The following is a 19,335-nucleotide window of genomic DNA, read 5'->3' as shown; positions in this document are numbered from 1 at the left end:
ATAAATACTGCATGTGCTCACTCACATGTGGGAGCTAAGAGAGAAAGGAAGGAAGGAAAGACCACAGTAGTGCCCTGGTCTTACAGAGGGAGGGAACATTCCTAGGGCTACAAAGCGGAGTGGGGGGAAAGGTGGAGAGGGAGGGAGGTTGGGAGATAATTGGGTGGGGGACACAGGGTGCAAAAGTAATTTCTGGAAATGGGTATGCTCCCAGTATGAATCTGACCCTCATATTATGGGCACGAGGGGTGACAATTAGCTTTGTACCTCATGAATATTCATAAAAAAATTGAGGGCTAGAGCCCAAACAATAAACATCATAAAGAAGTAATAAACAAGTGTTTATAAGTATCCATTTTGTGCAAAGTCCTGAGCTAGGTTCTGTTAGATGTACAAAGCAGTATAAAAAGAAAATTTTGCTCTCAAGGAGCTTATCCTGGAGTTGGAAATACTAGATATAAACATATAAAAACAAAACTAGTGGTGTAATAAATGTCAGGTGAGTGGAAAAAACTATCTTATAGAATGCAGCTACTAACTGACCAGAATCCATCTGTTCTCTGATGCACATTAGCACTAAAATTTGAGGCAATTTTCTTAAATTATCTGGAATTTAGTGCTCTGATATATAAAATAATAATGCTGGACTAGAATTTTGCTCAAGTCCATTCAGCTCTTATGAATATATATACATACACACATGGATAAATGGATAGATACTTTTATAAAAGTAAAATAAATGGAAAGGATTATTAACATGTTCTCTCTCTTTTGCTTTGTTTTTCTTAGATTTTCTTAATGGACTTTCTAGCAACATCAATCAACCAGTTTGCCCTGGAGTTTAGCAAAAAGCTAGCTGAATCTGCTGAGGGTAAAAATATTTTCTTTTCTCCCTGGGGTATCTCAACTTCCTTGGCCATGGTGTATTTGGGCACTAAAGGTCCCACTGCAGCACAGATGGCCCAGGTGAGTGGAAAAGGTTAACCATCCTCTGTTGCCTTAAAGCTATATGCCTCCTGTGTCTTTTAACTTCCGTATTGTCCTGAAAACCTAAAAGCCCCCATTTCACAGCAATATCCTCCAAAACAAAAGACACACTTAAAAAAAATTCTAGACCATAAAATGAAGCCTGGTAAAGGGAATTAATTTGAAAACTGCTGATAGAAAAATGATTTAAGAACCTATGTTCTCTAGCAAAGTAAAATGGAGAAATGGTGAGGTAATCAATTTTGGTTCAACATCAGAAACAATTTTGTTTTGATAATAAAAATATTTCAAGAGTAATGGATCAAACTTTAAGTAACAGAATTATTCAGCATCTTTTTAATCTCAGAAGGATTTTCTTGAGGACACAAACAAGAAAAAATAAAAGAATTCTGTTTTTCATGCTGTTTCACTGTTTCTTTGTTCAATCCCTGGTTGTCTAGATGAATCTAAAAAGCCTGCTAAGCGCCTTAAAATGGCAAAACACTAATATTGTGTAAATAACTATTAATTTGTTGTAAGCATCTTCAAAGACCTGTATGTGTAAAAAAAAAAAAATATATATATATATATATATATATATAGCCATAGATAGCAAAATACATAACAAAATAGCCATATATGTGTGCTTAAACATACACCTATATATAAATAACATATATAAATACGTATACATATATGCACCTATATGTATATATAAATGTGTGTTTTTAAAATAAAAATAAAATTGGTAAAGTGTAAATTTAGCTCTAAATCATGCAACAATTGTAAGGCTGAGCGACTATATTTCAAGGGGGTGCTCTCTTTGCCCAGCATGGAAATGGGCACAGCCCATAATTCTGAATGATGCAGGAAAAATATACATTCTGTCAGTCTGTGGCTAGGACATCACCTTTATTCTTGTAGTTCACACGATATTGTATGGTTTAATAACAACAACAAGGACAAAGGTCTGGTTCACAATCAGTTAATGATTGATTAATTCATTAAAAAGGCTTAACCATTAAAGTGCTAGCCATAATCTTAAGTGGATTACAATTTGGGTTTCCATTTCATATAAATATATTGCTGGGTGTTGCTTGTCCTTGTTTTACATATTAACAGCTTCAGTTGCAAGTGAGCTTAATGAACCGGCTATGCACCCATTTTTGTAGGGCATGTGGTCTGTGTTCTGTTATCATGGGTCAGTGAACGCCTTGATAAAATATGGCTTAATCCTTATTGTGAGTGGGGTCTAGGATGTTGGGTATGGAGTCATTATTTTCTCTTCTGCTGTGGTACAATTCAGGGGAATCAGGGATGTCCATATCCCTCCTGTTAACTTTCAGATGAGAAGTTGGAGTGAACACAGACATTATGTCTATACACGTCAGGGGGTGGTAGACAATGAGAACTACAGCACCTAACAGAAAAAAACAACCAAAATTCCTAAATTGTCCTGATAATTGTGGCAGTGGTGGCTTTTGTTTACATCGTCTGTGTGATGGTCTCAGTTGAGCATCTAGCCTTCTTTTTAGGCACAGATAAAAGTGAAATATGGAAAATAAGAGAATTTTACCTCTGGGTATTCCCGACATTGTCCTATATTTTCTATAAGAATATATTAAAATAAAGAGATTAGCAACTTAAATTAGGCTTTAAAAAATTATTTAAAAGCAGCTCTTGGCTTATTCTATTAGTTTAATGAACACATCATTGAAGTCAAATCAAAGCCATCTTGTTTAGTTAATTATATGTTCTGCAGTTATAGGAATGACTGACTTGTGTATTTACAGATGTGTATTTCATGTGATTACTTCTCTGCAGAGTGCATTCACTTGCCTTTGTATTCAATTTACAGGTGCTTCAATTTAACAGAGACCAGGATGTCAAATCTCATCCTGAAAGTGAAAAGAAAAAGAAAGGGGTATATTTTATGTCTTAATATCCACTTAATGATTAAGGAGAAAACATTTTTAGCACATGTACTTTTGTGATTAATTTAAACAACTTTTATTGGGTAACTTTTCTTAGAAACATATATTAAAAGTATAGAAATGTTTTTGAGAATACAAATTATCTACACTTTTTGGAAAAATACTATTCTTTCTCTTTATCTCCACCCCCTTTCTATCCCTCCCCAAACTTCTCTGCTTTAAAACTTGTTCTTGCCAACTTTTGCAAACTAAGTACAAAGGGGCCGGCCTGGTGGCGCACTGCTACAGCGCGCCACTTGGGAGTGCGGCGGCACTCCTGCCGAGGGTTCGGATTCCACGTACAGACCGGCCGCTCACTGGCTGAGCGAGGTGCAGGCGCAACACCGAGGGTTGCGATCCTGTTGCCGGTCCCGGTCTGGTACGGGCGCTACACTGAGGGTTGCGATCCGTTGCCGGTCACGAAAAAAGACAAAAAGGAAAAAAAAAAAAAAAAACTAAGTACAAAGAAAACTATGTTATTAGCATTAAAATTTTTGTACTGATAACATTAAAGAAAATATTTTTGTCTACCTTAGAATCATTTTCAGTTTTTGTTTGCAGTACACCAAATAATTGTATTTATAATGCTCAGATATACGTAGCTGTTGTTCAACATTTTATTTTCTTTTAAAGGAATTCAACTTGGGCAAGATTGAAGAAATACATTCTGATTTCCAAACTCTTACCTCAGAAATCCTCAAGCCCAGCAATGCCTACATACTCAAAACAGCCAACCGGATATATGTGGAGAAAACGTATCCATTTCACAATGTGAGTGCTAATGTCTTATTTTAAGCTAATGGGAAAGAAAGAGCTACATGAGACCAATCAGTACACTCTTTGTGCATTTCTCTAGGGATTCCAGGAACAATCTTAATATGGTCAGTACTTCCCAGCAAACGTTTAGACCAACCAGTAAGTGTCTAGTTGTAGAAGAAACTAATAATGTGTCTCAAACCAGATCTAGGGATCACATCTTTATGTCCAGAATAAAGGGGTACCCCCAGGAGAGACTCGTGAAAACACATAAAAATATGGCCCATACAATACCTGGGCCAACATTTGTTTCATAAGAAACAGAGAGCAAAATACACAGAGTAATTAAATAGGGTTAAGTCTGAAGTAGCAGAGCACGGTTTTGTTCATAGGACTCTGGCTAGAGACTGAGCACTGACCGTGGGATGAGAGAGGTGGGCAGTTTTCACATCAGGACTTCAGAGACTTTGGGAACATGGCACATGAAATAGTATCAACTTCCCTCCTTCATTAATGGTCAAACCCACCAGTGCAGACCACGACGACTTTGTCCTGTTAAGACTCAAGTGCTGCTCAGAGTGCTACACCCTGAACCATTCAATCATACAGGTTTGTCCATCACATCCTTTGGCACATATCAAAAGATTAAATAGAAGTGCAGACACATTCTAAATATTTATAACATTTATTTCTATTCATGCCCATAATTTTTAGATTCACAGCTTTCCCAATAAATTTTATCTAAAACATGGAAGTCAAGCCAGCACTTTACTAAGCAGACAAGAAAATTATCACATTCCACTAATTTCAAAGATAAGTCCAGGGGTAAAAAGCAAGAAAATGAGAAAGGAAACTTGGAATACTGCTGCATATATGGGTTTTAATTAATACCATAAATGTGGCATTAAGTGTGCTTTATGATCTTTGTTACTTTTCAAAATAAGGTCTATATGTGTTATAATATAGGCTAAGCTTCTGTAAAAAAGAGATCCCAAATACAGTGGCAAATAAGATAAAAGTTTTCCTCACATAATAGCCCAAAGGCAGATAAGTATCCTAGGACAGATGGAACATTGTGTTCCATGAAACCATTCAGAGACCAGGTTGCCACACTCAATACAGGGTGGCTTCCATCTCTAGGTCCAAGATTGTTTCTGCAATTGTCAGTTTTACTGTCAGCAGAAGATGGAGAAAAGACAGTCCAGGGAATGCTGCCTTGACTTTAAGGGGATTCCCTGGAAGGTTCACATATCAATTCCACTCACATCCCACTGACCCAAACTTAGTCATATGGCACACTTACTTCTAGGGTGGCCAACTTAACCCGATTCACCTAGAACTTTCCTGGTTTTAGCATCAAAAGGCTTCTCAGCTCCAAGCAACCCAGAATGATTGGTCACCCCTACTTGCTGTAAGAAAAGGCTGTAAAATGTAATTCTTTTAGCTAGGTAGCCACTTGTTCACCTAAAATTTGAGGGTTCCATTTCCAAAAGGAAATAGTAGAAATATTCTCAGAGGAAATTTGGAAATCTACTATTATTATCCTTTTTTCAGAAATAAGGAAACTGAGGCTTTAGAGAAATTAAACTATCCAAGATTATGCAGTTTAAAGTCCTCAAGTGATTCTAAATTGCAGTTAAGGTTAAGAGCCATTGTTATAAATGGAATTGTTCCATTAGTCTCACTGATGTCCCTCACCCCCAACAAGCTTCATGAATGCATGATCTTTGAGTTTCTAACATCCTGGGCAACACTCCAACCTCCCCAGAAGTTGACTTTGGTGCTTTTTTTTTTTTTTTTTTTTTTTTTGTGCAGTAGTTTCCTGTGCTGGTCTTTAGGGATTCTTCAAATTTTCCAGTCCCTTAATGGCATCTTGGTTTACAGCACTGTTTCATATATACAATTTTTAACAAAGATTTGTTCTAGAACTAATTAAGTAACTTTGGAACAAGCATCTTGACTATAAATTCTAAGGCTAAAACAAAATATGTAACAGTACTTTGACAATGTATTCTAAGGCTGAGAAAACTATATGCACATATTGTACCCTACTTATTAAATTTGCTTTTCATAGGAAAATGTTTTAGCAAATCTGAACCTACTTTGTCTTTATTATAGGATTGAGGAAATAAGTAAATATATTGGGAATAATGAAAGCCAGATTTCTTATGGATAGACAAAGGACTTACAAAGAAGGAAAAGAAAAAGTCTAGAAAGAACCCTGTGTTCATTCTAGAAACAACCTCTTGTTGTCTACGAATCAAAAGTGTCAATATGACCTCTTACTCTTTAATATATACACGGAGGAAGATAATTAGATATGGAAATAGATAGGGATATGTATATAATACATATATCTCCTAGCTCTATATGTTGAGGGGACCTAGAAGCAATGAATCCTCAGTAGTAATCAGTGCATCTAACACTCAGATCTTGATTTCTAAATGCCATCCTTCAAAAAAAGAAAACAGGTCTTCCAGACAAAATATGAATTCCAGTGCTGGGACTGAGAAAGTAAATGATAAGGGCATCTGGTGGTGCCAGAAGAACACAGGAGCCAATAGAGGATCCTGTGACAAAATCCTGAGCAATTTAAACAGCAAAATAGTGATAATAATGAATCATAACCCACAGAGCAAAACAAAGACCCATGACTCTATATTAACAAAAATAAATAATTGAATACCTAAATAAATTTTTAAAATGGGAAAACTCTTCCTCATGGTGAAATTCCAGTTAATAAATATAGAAAAAATGATAGAAATAGAAAATCAGGCATTTGTAATAGTAATCATAGTAATAATTGTTTTAGGCAAGAATTATAAATAGTTTCTAAAATTAGTGGGCAAATGTTTGATGAGAAACAATATTTATATGGTTACAAAGGACACTTATTAATTAAGGAGAAAAAAAGGAGTAATTTTACACTGGAGAAATCAAATGATCAAAATCACCAGTAATGGGAAATATGGAAATCATGTACCTCCTGATGTGATTCATTGAGAAGGACACAGAGTGATCTTCTCAAGTCACTCTGTGCCCTTCTGTGCTTGTGTTAGTTTCCCAGGGCTGCCATCACAAATTACCACAAACTGGGCATTTTAAAACAACAGAAATATTTTCTCTCATAGTTCTGGAGGATAGGTGTCAAAATAAAGCTGTTAGCAGGCCATGCTCTCTCTGATGACGTTAGGGAAGGAATCCTCCCAGCTTCTAGTGGTTGCTGTCAATCCTTGGCTTGTAGATGCGTCACTCCGATCTTTGACTCTGCTGGAACATGACCTTCTTTCTTATGTCTGTGTCTCTTCTGTGTCTCTGTGTTTTCACATGCCATTCTCCTCATGGTGTGTCTGTGTTCAAATTTCCCTCTTCTTACAAGGACACTAGTCATTGGATTAGGGATTACCTTAATCCAATATGACATCGTCTTAATTTAATTACATCTGCAAAGACTCTATTTCCAAATAAGGTCACGTTAGCAGGTACTGGGAGTTAGAATTTGAACACGTCTTTCTGGAAGACAAAACTTAACCCACAACAGTAACATTCTCACAAAATGCATAATCTAAATATTATTTTGAGTTAACATCAGACAAACCCAAATAGAGAATTCAGGGACATTCTACAAAACAAGTGGCAAGTCTTTTTCAAAAGTGTCAACCACTGGAGTGCATTGACACAAGGAGAGTCACCAGCATAGATAAAGAAAAGAAGAGGATGTCTCTCTCCACAAAGCCCATTTCAAAATGACGGAGGAAGCATCTGCTCTATGATAATATTGGGGGACCTGATCACACCTCTCAGCATTGGACAGATCATCTAGGCAACAAATCAACAGAGTAACCATTATTCTTTCAAGAGAGAAGAAATCTAGTGCAATTAGAGGGGGAGCGGAAGGGGGATGAGGAGAAATTGGACAAGGGGCATAAAGAATAATTATGATCTGTAACGATATATATGCTAGTAATATTGATTTGATCAACATATCTCAATGTTGAACCCCCAAAATACGTATAATCAATTTTGATTCAATAAATAAGTTTTAAAATAAAAAGTAAAAAATTCTTTAAAAATGTTGCTCTTGATTTTGTCTTGGCCCCTTTCATCATCTCATCGTACATACTTACCCTTAAAGAATCTCATTTGTTCCCCACTAGATAAATTGAAAAAAAAATGTCAAGGGCATGAAAGACAATGAACAAATGAGGAAATATCCAAGATTAAAGGGACTAAATAGAAATTACAACTAAATGCAATGGTATTGGAACAATTGGTGAAATTTGAATAGCACCTGTTCATAGTATTCTGTCAATGTTAACTTCCTAGTTTGGATCACTGGCGGATGAAGGATATTATCTTTTAACAATATTTTATAGTCATTTGTAAAAATGTGGCATATGGCCAGGATGCAACTATACCATTTTGTAATGGCTTATTGTTAGATGATAAGAAAATAATTTATTTTAGTGTGATAGTGTGACTCAACACCTAGAACTTTCTGATTAGTTTTAATTGTTTTTAAGTTGATTCTCCTTGCTTTCTCTATCATCTGTGAATAATAACTTTGTCTCTTCCTTTTATATAATTACAGCTCACTTAGTTTTCTTGCTTTATTACATTAATCAGCATTTTGAGAAAAATGTTAAGTAATCTTCCTTAAAACAGACCATGAACACCACTAATACTTCTTTGTTAGCATGATTATGGAAGTTTGTTGGAGAAAAATATTCTTTTTTATATTGAAGAAGTACTCTATTATTTCAGTTTACAAAAATGTAATTTTAAAATTAGAAATGGATGTTAAAATAGATCCAAGATATTTTGTCTCCATCAAGATGATATGATTTTTTTTCTTTCACTTATTGAAGCAATTGTTGCAATCCCTTAGGGCTGTTAGAACAAAATGCCTTAGATTGGGTAATTTATACATAGTAGAAATTTATTGCTCACTGTTCTTAAATCTGGGAATTCCAAAATCAAGTTGCCAGCAGATTCAATGTCTGGTGAGGACTTGCTCTTTACTTCCAAGATAGTGCCTTCTTGCTGTGTCCTCATGTGGTGAGAGGGTCATGCAGAATCTCTCAATCCCTATTATAAGGGCACTAATCCCACTCATGAGGGAAATGCCATTACAACCTAATCATTTCACAAAGGACTCACCTCTTAAAACTATCACATTGAATATTAGGTTCCAACCAATGAATTTTTGAGGGATATAAATATTCAGACCATAGCAGCAATGCATTATATTAATAGATTTCATAGATTTATTATTTATTTGAAGGTTTAAAATAATTCACCTGTCTAAATGTCTGGGGTTGACTCTTTTTTCACAGGAGGTAGTCACTTGACAGTTTTTAAATTACAATCATGTTTGATATTTTTTTCAGGTTTCCTACAAATTCTTGAGTTTCTATTAATATTTACCTGGAAAATTATCCATATCATTTTCAAAATTCAGTGTTGCAGGCTTTGTCTTATACGTTTTACATTTCTTCCATGTCTGTATTTTGGCAGTTTGAAAGATCAGCCCTTTATTTCAAGCAGTCTGTCTTTCAGGGTAAAGCTGTGTTGGCTGGGAGGTTTTTCTCAATTCAATTTTATCTACCTCAGTTATCAAACATGTTACCTTTACAACAAACCTCTAATTCCTGATTTGATATATTTTAATAAGTTTTTCAAGGTATTTTGATGGGGAGTTTGTAGGGAATGTATCGGGGATGCCAGTCAAATATCAGTTTAAACAGTGACTAGAAACAAACTGATATAAGCAATTGAACAGATTAAATGATATCCCCATCAAAATACCGATGACATTATTCACAGAAATAGAAAAAACAATCCTAACATCCATATGGAACAACAAAAGACCCTGAATAGCCAAAGCAATCCCTGGCAAAATAAATAAATAAAATAAACTGGAGGCATAACACTACCTGCAATACCTAGCAAAATAAATAAATAAAATAAACTGGAGGCATAACACTACCTGACTTCAAATTATACTACAAAGCTATAGTAACCCAAACAGTATGGTTCTGACTTAAAAACAGACACACAGACCAATCGAACAGAATAGAGAACTCAGAAATCAACCCACATACTTACAACCAACTGATCTTTAAAATAAGCACCATGAACATACACTGGGGAAAAGACTGCTTCTTCAATAACTGGTGATGGGAAACTGGGTAGGCATATGTAGAAGAATGAAACTAGACTTGTACCTCTCATCATATACCTAAATCAACTCAAAATAGATTAAAGACTTAAATATATATCCTGAAACTATAAAACTCCTAAAAGAAAACATAAGAGAAACACTTCAGGAAGTAGGATTGGGCAAAGGCTTTTAAACCCACTTAGTTTATTAAGGTTTCTCTCTCTATCAGGACACAACACACTTGTTCCTGTAACAAGTAACAGAAACTCACTACAGCAAAAAGGAAGACAATAATTTGCAGTTAAAGATATAGCTCATAGCTTACAAGGGCTGCGATATAGCTGAGTCTTGGGACCCAAGTGGAAAAAAACCCTCAAATGTGTCAGGAAATTTTCTCTATCTTTTCAACTCTGTTTCTCCCGTCATTTTTCTCTCAGGCTGAAATCTAACTTGCTCTGCTTCCATGGCCACAATGGCAAAACCTGACTACCCATACACCTCCATTCTAGATAGAGATCAGAATGATAAATCCCATTCCAAATTCCTAGGAAAGAAACTGGTTGGCCAGGTTTGTTACAGCAGTTGAGCCCAGTGGTGGGTCATATTGCACAAACAGCGCTGCTGAGGACCTGTTGCTATAGTTGTGTGGTTGCATGCAATGGGCATTTCTCAGTCAGTGGGATGAGAATGGGGAAGGAATTGAACATGTAATCCAACAGGCAAATGAGACATGAGCTGGACAGTTACCAGGGTTACTACATTCACCAGGAATTTTCAGTTGCAAGTGACAGAAAAAGATTCCAAACTAGCTCCAGCAAAATGTGAATTATATGAGGGTGCTTCAAAAAGTTTATGGAAAAACACAATTAAAAGATAATATGAACAGAATAGTACTCATCCATAAGTTGTTCATTTTCTGAAAAATCTGAAACAAGAACTTCAAAAAAAAGAAACTTTTTATGGTTCCAGAATAATGGGATTCTGATTGTCTTTAATTAAAAATTACATATTTCTACTAGCCATTTGAAACTTGTCTTTTTGCTCTTGTAGGTAAGATCCCTAATCTCCTACCTAATGATTCTGTGGATTCTATGACCAGGATGGTTCTGGTGAACGCTCTTTACTTTAAAGGAATCTGGGAACATCAATTCTTAGTGCAAAATACCACAGAAAAGCCTTTCAGAATAAACAAGGTAGGAACCTGTTAAAGACCAGTTTGGATTTTCACGTGGCATTGTAAATGGGATTCTATTTTAAATTCACTCTACTTTGTGATTATATATGCCTGTAAACAAAGGCTCTTACTAGGGGAGGCATGGTTGGGCTAAAAGCCCCCTGGAAATTCCACTTTCATTGTTTTTTCTTCAAATATAGACTACTCACATATTTTATCACTCAGTCCTTGCTACAACTATGTGAGCTGATTAGTGTAGTTTTTATATTGATTTTCGTGGTGGGAAGTGCAGTGTAGCTGAGTGACTGGGGGCATTTGTGAGTTAGAAGCAGTCCAGAACCAGAGCATAATAAGACTCCTCACTGCAAGTTCTCTTCATATTCTTCTAAACAAACACTATCTTCTGCCAAATTCTTATTTTTCTGTAAATAGAAGCAATACAAAAGCTAAATCTCACTTTAGTTTTTTTAATTTTAATTTTTTTTTATTGGAACATAGCTGACTATACATGTCTGTGGGGTATGGCATTGAATATCAATACCTGTGTGCAGTATGTGATGTTCAAATCAGGATAATTAGTATATTCAACCTTATACAGTGTAATTGGTTTTCATGGTCCTTTACCAGTTCCTTCTTTGCCCCCTTCCCCTCCTCCTTTCTCACTTCTAGTTCTGTTCTCTTCTTTTGAAAGTTCAATGTATTATTGTGATTGTTGTATCCTTCTTTTTTTATTTGTTTATTTTTTATTTTAGCTTCCACTTATAAGTGAGGACATGTAATATTTTTCTTTCTGTGCCTGTCTTATTTCACATAACATGATTTTCTCTAAGTTCATCCATGTTGCTGCAAGTGGCAATATTTCATTCTTTTTATGGCAGAGTAGTATTCCATTGTGTAAATATACCACATTTTCCTTGTCTAGTCATCAGCCAATTGGAAGCACAAGCCAGAGCAATTCGGAAAGAGAAAGAAATAAAGGACATTCAGATTGGAAAAGATAAAGTCAAACTGTCTCTGTTTGCAGGTGACGTGTCCCTGTTTGCAGGTGACATGACAAAGCCTAAACACTTTACAGAAAAACTCTTAGAGTTGATAAATGATTTCAGTAAAGTTTCAGGATACAAAATCAACGTGCAAAAATCAGTAGCACATTTATACTACAACGACAAACTAGCCGAAAAAGAAATCGAGAAAGCTAGCTCATATACAATAGTCATCAAAAAAATAAAATACCTAGGAATACAGTGAACCAAGGAGGTAAAAGATCCCTACAATGACAACTATAAATCACTGGTGAAAGAAATGGTAGAGGACACAAAAAAGATGGAAAGACATTCCATGCTCTTGGATTAGAAGAATTAACATTGTGAAAATGTGCATACAACCCAAAGCCACCTAGAGATTAAATGAGATCCCCATCAAAATACCAATGACATTATTCATAGAAATAGAAAAAACAATCCTAACATCCATATGGAACAACAAAAGACCCTGAATAGCCAAAGCAATCCCTGGCAAAATAAATAAATAAAATAAACTGGAGGCATAACACTACCTAACTTCAAATTATACTACAAAGCTATAGTAACCCAAACAGTATGGTTCTGACTTAAAAACAGACACACAGACCAATCGAACAGAATAGAGAACTCAGAAATCAACCCACATACTTACAACCAACTGATCTTTAAAATAAGCACCATGAACATACACTGGGGAAAAGACTGCTTCTTCAATAACTGGTGATGGGAAACTGGGTAGGCATATGTAGAAGAATGAAACTAGACTTGTACCTCTCATCATATACCTAAATCAACTCAAAATAGATTAAAGACTTAAATATATATCCTGAAACTATAAAACTCCTAAAAGAAAACATAAGAGAAACACTTCAGGAAGTAGGATTGGGCAAAGGCTTTTAAACCCACTTAGTTTATTAAGGTTTCTCTCTCTATCAGGACACAACACACTTGTTCCTGTAACAAGTAACAGAAACTCACTACAGCAAAAAGGAAGACAATAATTTGCAGTTAAAGATATAGCTCATAGCTTACAAGGGCTGCGATATAGCTGAGTCTTGGGACCCAAGTGGAAAAAAACCCTCAAATGTGTCAGGAAATTTTCTCTATCTTTTCAACTCTGTTTCTCCCGTCATTTTTCTCTCAGGCTGAAATCTAACTTGCTCTGCTTCCATGGCCACAATGGCAAAACCTGACTACCCATACACCTCCATTCTAGATAGAGATCAGAATGATAAATCCCATTCCAAATTCCTAGGAAAGAAACTGGTTGGCCAGGTTTGTTACAGCAGTTGAGCCCAGTGGTGGGTCATATTGCACAAACAGCACTGCTGAGGACCTGTTGCTGTAGTTGTGTGGTTGCATGCAATGGGCATTTCTCAGTCAGTGGGGTGAGAATGGGGAAGGAATTGAACATGTAATCCAACAGGCAAATGAGACATGAGCTGGACAGTTACCAGGGTTACTACATTCACCAGGAATTTTCAGTTGCAAGTGACAGAAAAAGATTCCAAACTAGCTCCAGCAAAATGTGAATTATATGAGGGTGCTTCAAAAAGTTTATGGAAAAATACAATTAAAAGATAATATGAATCTTTCCATGAGCTTTTTGAAGTACCCTCATATTAACATTAGCTTATGTAACTAAAAGGAACTGGAAAGTCTAGGAGTGGGATCTCTAGAGTCTCAAAACACCATCTCTCTCTCTCTCTCTCTCTCTCTCTCTCTCTCCCCTCCCTCCCTCCCTCCCTTCTCTGATTGTTTACTTCATCTTCTAATACTGAAGATGGAACTTATCCACATGATCAGAAATGTGATCACCCCATATTCAGTCTTCTAGCTTACAACCATGGTATACGGAGAAAGTCTTTGCTGTTAGCTCTAACAGAATGATCCCCAGGAAGACTCTGGTTGGTGCTGTTTATGTGCTCACCCCGGAAATAATCCTGGAGTACTCCAAATCAACAGCCCTGGTCATAAGGCCACAATCTTAGCATAGGAGTGGGGCTTTGAGATTGACGCTCAACCCCACATAGAATGGATAAATAAGTCCACAACATCTGAATTGCAGGACATTCGTTTTGTTTTTGTTTGGCAATTGGCTTAATTTAAAAAGACTTTTTTTTTTTTTTTTTTGTCTTTTTTCCGTGTCCGGCAACGGATCGCAACCCTCAGTGTTGCCCCCGCACCGGACCGGGGACCAGCAACGGGACCGCAACCCTCGGTGTTGCTCCCGCGCCTCGCTCAGCCATAAAAAGACTTTTTTTTAAAAGAGAATTTTTAAGTTTACAGAAAAATCATGCAGAAAGTGCAGAGTCCCCATATGTCTCCAATTCAACACATACACAGTTTCCCCTGTTACTAACATCTTGTGTTAGCGTGGTTCATTTATTATCACTGATGAGCTAATACTGATACATTATTATTAACTAAAATCCACAGTTTATTATGTTCAGGTTCACTTTTTGTGTTTAAGAGTTCTATGGGTTTTGACAAATACATAATGCCATGTATTCACCATTGCAGTATCATTCATAATGGTTTCACTGCCCTAGAAATGCACTGTGCTCCACCTATTCATACCTCACTCTAAATCCCTAGCAACCACTGATCTTTTTATCGTCTCCACAGTTGTGGCTTTTCTAGAATATCATATACTTGGAATCATACAGTATGTAGCCTTTTGGACTGGCTTCTTTCACTTAGCAGTGTACACTTAACGTTCCTTCTTTCATGGCTTGGTAGATCTTTGTGTTTTATCGCCAAATAATATTTCATGGCATGGATGCACCACAATTTGTTTGTCCATCCACCTACTGAAGCATTTTTTGGTTCCTTTCAGTTTTGGGCAATCATGAATAAAGCTTCTATGAACACTGTGTACAAGTTCTTGTGTGAACACAAGTTTTGACACATTTGGGTAAATAAATACCTAGGGCACAATTGCTGGATTGTACGATAAGACTATATTTAGCTTGAAATGAAACTGCCAAACTGTCTTCAAAAGTGGCTGCACCAATTTGCATTCCCACTGGCAATAAATGTCAGTTTCTGTTGCTCCACATCCTTGTCAGCATTTGATGTTCTCAGTGTTTTGAATTTTAGCCACTCTCATAAGTGTGTTTAATTTGCAATCCCCTCACAACAAATGATTGAGCATATTTCATATGCTGTATGTCTTTTTTGATGAGGAGTCTGTTCAGAGATTTTGGCATTTTAAAAATTGAATTGCTTGTCTTATTGCTGCCGAGTTTTAAGAATTCTTCGTGTATTTTGAATACCATTCCTTTATCAGATATGTGTTTTTCAAATATTTCCTACTCTATTACTTGTGTTTTAATTCTCTTAACAAATTGTAGTTTTTATAATACTAAAATAGTTTCTCAAATGTTTGCATGTGAAATAACCTTACTTAATTTCTGCATTATTGGTATTTACATAGTTTGCATAAGACTATACTGTATGTTCTTTTCACTGTTTGGTACAATCCACTTTGCTATGATTTATAGAGGTTGCCACAATAGTGTTAGAAACAGAAACTTTCATATCCCCTATCGTTCATATTGTTCAATAGAATACATGTTTCCAGAAAGCAAGGTTAGGATAACTTTATTTAGCATTTAGCAGAGAATCACCAATGTCCCAGGCAACTGGGAATCAATGATGATAAAGAAATAAGGATTTGGTGGAACACCTCTTCAATAACTTTGTACTTTTTATAGACTACAAGCAAACCCGTGCAAATGATGTCTATGAAAGAAAAACTTAAAGTTTTTCATATAGAAAAGCCTCAAGCCATGGGCCTTGAACTCTGCTATGAGAGCGGTGACCTCAGCCTGCTTATACTACTGCCAGAAGACATTGGTGGACTGGAACAGGTAAATATGTCAGTCTGATATGAAAATGGTCCCATGTTTAGCCTTTATGTTTTAGCAGGAAAACATGAGGACATGGTTTTCCTGTTCTTTAATTCCTATACAGGAAGGTAACCAATATACCTTGAGCTCTGCCAATTAAACTTTACCAAACCCTGTAAAGTTGATATTACTATTCCTCAGAAAAGGTAAGTAATCTATAGACATAAGTAGCCTGGAGTGGTCACACAAACAGCCACATCTACAATAGGTATGGATACTCTGTCAGTCACAAAGCTGTGTGAATTGATCATAACAATCTTTAAGTCAGTCTAAGTCTTCTGATAGGACCTAGGTAATTTAAAATTAATTTTTAAGTCACTTGCATTAATACACACACACATGCACACACACACAAACACACACTAAGCTCTCTTCCAAAACCTTTAAAAAACATTTTAATCAAGTAAATGACTTTCAGGAGAAAAAGTTTGTATCAGTACCATCTTCAAGTATTTAAGCCATTTATCAGTCAGATGTATATTAAGTCTGACATAACTTTGGTGAGACCATGTTTCTGAGCAATTTGCCTAAACTAAACATTAGCTTTTCGTGCAATAGGTGGCCTGTCTTTCTTTGCACAATGCTTAATTTTTTATATGTCAGACTCTTAATACCTGTAAATTTCCATAGTCCTACTGGTATGTAGAAAAGATTTCCAAATTGTATCACAAAATTTGTGAAACCGAAGAATATGGTAAAAATAAGGCCAGTGTGAACGAATAATCATCAGAGGTATGCCCTTCTAAGATAAGGCCTTCTTCCAAGGAGTCCAGGTTCCTGTGCTGAATATATTGTCACATTATTAATACATATCATTTACAAGTATGCCATCGACAGACAATTCTTGGATCTAGAAAACTCTTGAAGTAGCAAAAGCATGTGCTTTGAAACAAATGTGTCATTAAAAAAATTAAACTTATATACATATACATATATACATACATATTTATTATTTAAAACTTTTTAAATATAAAGAGGAGAAAGAACACCCTCAAATTCACTATGAAAAATCATTATACTTAAGATGAAGAAGTTTCTTTTCTTTCCTTTTTTTGCCATAGTCTATAGTTATTAATTTTATATTGTGATTGTATAGACATTTTAATTTATCCTGGACTTTATTTTCAAAGAACTGTTCCCTGTGTTGATAAGACTAATTTTTTGGTCCCTGGCATACAACTTGCACTAGAGTATATGCTTTTCTGTGGACTTCTAAATGTATATTTATATTAAAAAATTTGAATGTATAGTTGATGTCTTCCATAATGTCACAAAAGTACTTCCATCTTGAATCAAAATCTAATTCTTCTATATCCTGAGAGCTATTAATCTGCAAAACAGAGATTCTAAAGGTCAACAGTGTGAAGGATCTCAGTACACAACCAAAGGATTTCACATGTGGTGTTTTGTTGCCCTAGGTAATGGGAGTGATCATAATTCATCTATGTAATTCTTAGGGGTCTCACTCAACCACTATATCTCACGCCACTCTGCAATTACTCTTTCTTCCTTGGTCCCAAACCTGCAGCTGGAAAAGGCCATCACCTATGAGAACCTGAGTGAGTGGACCAGTGCAGACATGATGGAGTTGTGCAATGTGCAGCTGCATCTCCCCAAGTTCAAGCTGGATGAGAGTTATGATCTCAAGTCAACCCTGATCAGAATGGGGATGAGCGATGCTTTTAGCCAGAGCAGAGCTGATTTATCCGGAATGTCTTCGGAGAGAAACCTATATCTGTCCAATGTTTTCCACAAGGCTTTTGTGGAAATAAATGAAGAAGGCACAGAGGCCACAGCTAGCACCGGGGTTGAGGTGGATTTTCGAATTAGACTCCGCTCCATTGAGTTCAATGCAGATCACCCATTCCTCTTCCTCATCAGGCACAACAAAACCAACAGCATTCTTTTTTATGGAAGATTCTGCTCCCCCTAACCCTTCGTCTCTCTCATCAAACAAGACCATTTGACAGCATGAAAAACGCACTGTAAGATGGAAAGGCACAATTATCCCCCAAATAAGTTTGTAATCTGGACCCTTTCACATTTGAAATTAGTAAATAAATCTTGAAATAATTCATCCTGGTAAGCCTGTCATATCTGTATTGCTAGAGAGAATGACATTTTTTTTTTTTTACCACAGAAACAACATTTTGTTTGAATGTGAATTTTATTTACATTGCAGAAATACTGTTATTTAATTGAATGCCTCACAATTCTTGAGCTACTTGACTGCTGTATTATCATTGTCACTTATCATGTTTCACATACATCATTTAGTGTAGAAAAATCTTTATAAGGGTGATATAATATTGATAAATAAGATGTTTCTCAAGAATATAATTTTGATGGTTCACAAAGTACCACTGTAAAATAGATCATCATTTTGTGCTGACTATTTAAAAAATACTTATATTGTCATTGATGGAAATATATCTGTAGTTTAATTAACAGCAATGTACCAATGTTGGTGCCTTAGTTTTGACAAATATACCATGATAATGTAAGATGCTAGCATTAGGGGAAACTGTGTCAGGGTCATATGGGAATTCTCTGTATTATATTTGCAACTTTTCTGTAAATCCCAAATTATTTTAAATAAGAACTTTATTAATAATAATTATTATGTGTAAAAGTTTAGCCACAATAACATCCCTCCTTTAAAAAAAAATCTTATGAGCTACAACAGCAAATTTTTCATTTATACCAGTATGTATTCTGTTACTTTAAGAAGCTATGTTTTTATAATTTTTTTTAATACCCTACTATACCCTAACACGTAATTGCTTACTTGTGGTCAACAGTTATTCTACTTTTAGAGACCAATTTTATCATTCTATGTTGTTTTTTTTTTCCCATACTCATTTAATAAAATGAAAGATTGGATCTGACAGGGACAGTGTATAAATTAGCACAAGAAAATCTCTTTTCTGAATCAAATCTTAGTTCTAAATTACGGGATAAAAAAAATGGTCTGTGCCTCAGCACCAAAGATAGAAAACTGTAATAGATATGATATCATATCATATCTTTATGAAACATTTTGCTTCTATTTATAATATTCCAAAGTAAGTGGCAATGAAAGAAATTCCTTGTGTTTGTGTTTTTAGTAAATTAAAAGTCCTTAAATGTTATGTGTAATTGTGAACTCAAAAAATGAGTAGGTAACAAGTTAATCACAACTTGGAAATCAAGCCAGAATAAAGACAGACCAGTATAACCTTGTCCCAAAGTCTGACAATCAACAAATATTGAACATAACATATTTCAAACAAATAAGAAAGGGAAAAGACTGATCCTATCCACTTCAGATCAGTAAGGTTTATTCAGGTAGTCATTCCTTTAAGAACTGTTCATAGAGAACCTTCTG

At 35.6% G+C, this 19,335-nt stretch overlaps 1 protein-coding gene across 1 annotated transcript in view; it reads left to right on the top strand.

The window, feature by feature from the left end:
• The window catches only part of SERPINB10 (serpin peptidase inhibitor, clade B (ovalbumin), member 10), a 21,737-nt gene extending 3,796 nt beyond the window's left edge, over positions 1-17,941 (top strand). Inside the window, exons 2-8 of the mRNA XM_008579053.1 lie at positions 790-966; positions 2,825-2,890; positions 3,573-3,710; positions 9,213-9,255; positions 10,909-11,051; positions 15,774-15,929; positions 17,497-17,941. Coding sequence (XP_008577275.1) covers positions 799-966; positions 2,825-2,890; positions 3,573-3,710; positions 9,213-9,255; positions 10,909-11,051; positions 15,774-15,929; positions 17,497-17,901 — 1,119 coding nt within the window. The 5' untranslated portion in view covers positions 790-798 and the 3' untranslated portion in view covers positions 17,902-17,941. The remainder of the gene's footprint in view (positions 1-789; positions 967-2,824; positions 2,891-3,572; positions 3,711-9,212; positions 9,256-10,908; positions 11,052-15,773; positions 15,930-17,496) is intronic.
• Positions 17,942-19,335: the final 1,394 nt, after the last annotated feature.

The sequence above is a fragment of the Galeopterus variegatus genome, unplaced genomic scaffold (assembly GCF_000696425.1).
Source record: "Galeopterus variegatus unplaced genomic scaffold, G_variegatus-3.0.2 Scaffold1801, whole genome shotgun sequence".
Lineage (NCBI taxonomy): Eukaryota > Metazoa > Chordata > Mammalia > Dermoptera > Cynocephalidae > Galeopterus > Galeopterus variegatus.
This window is presented reverse-complemented; position numbering and strand designations above follow the sequence as displayed.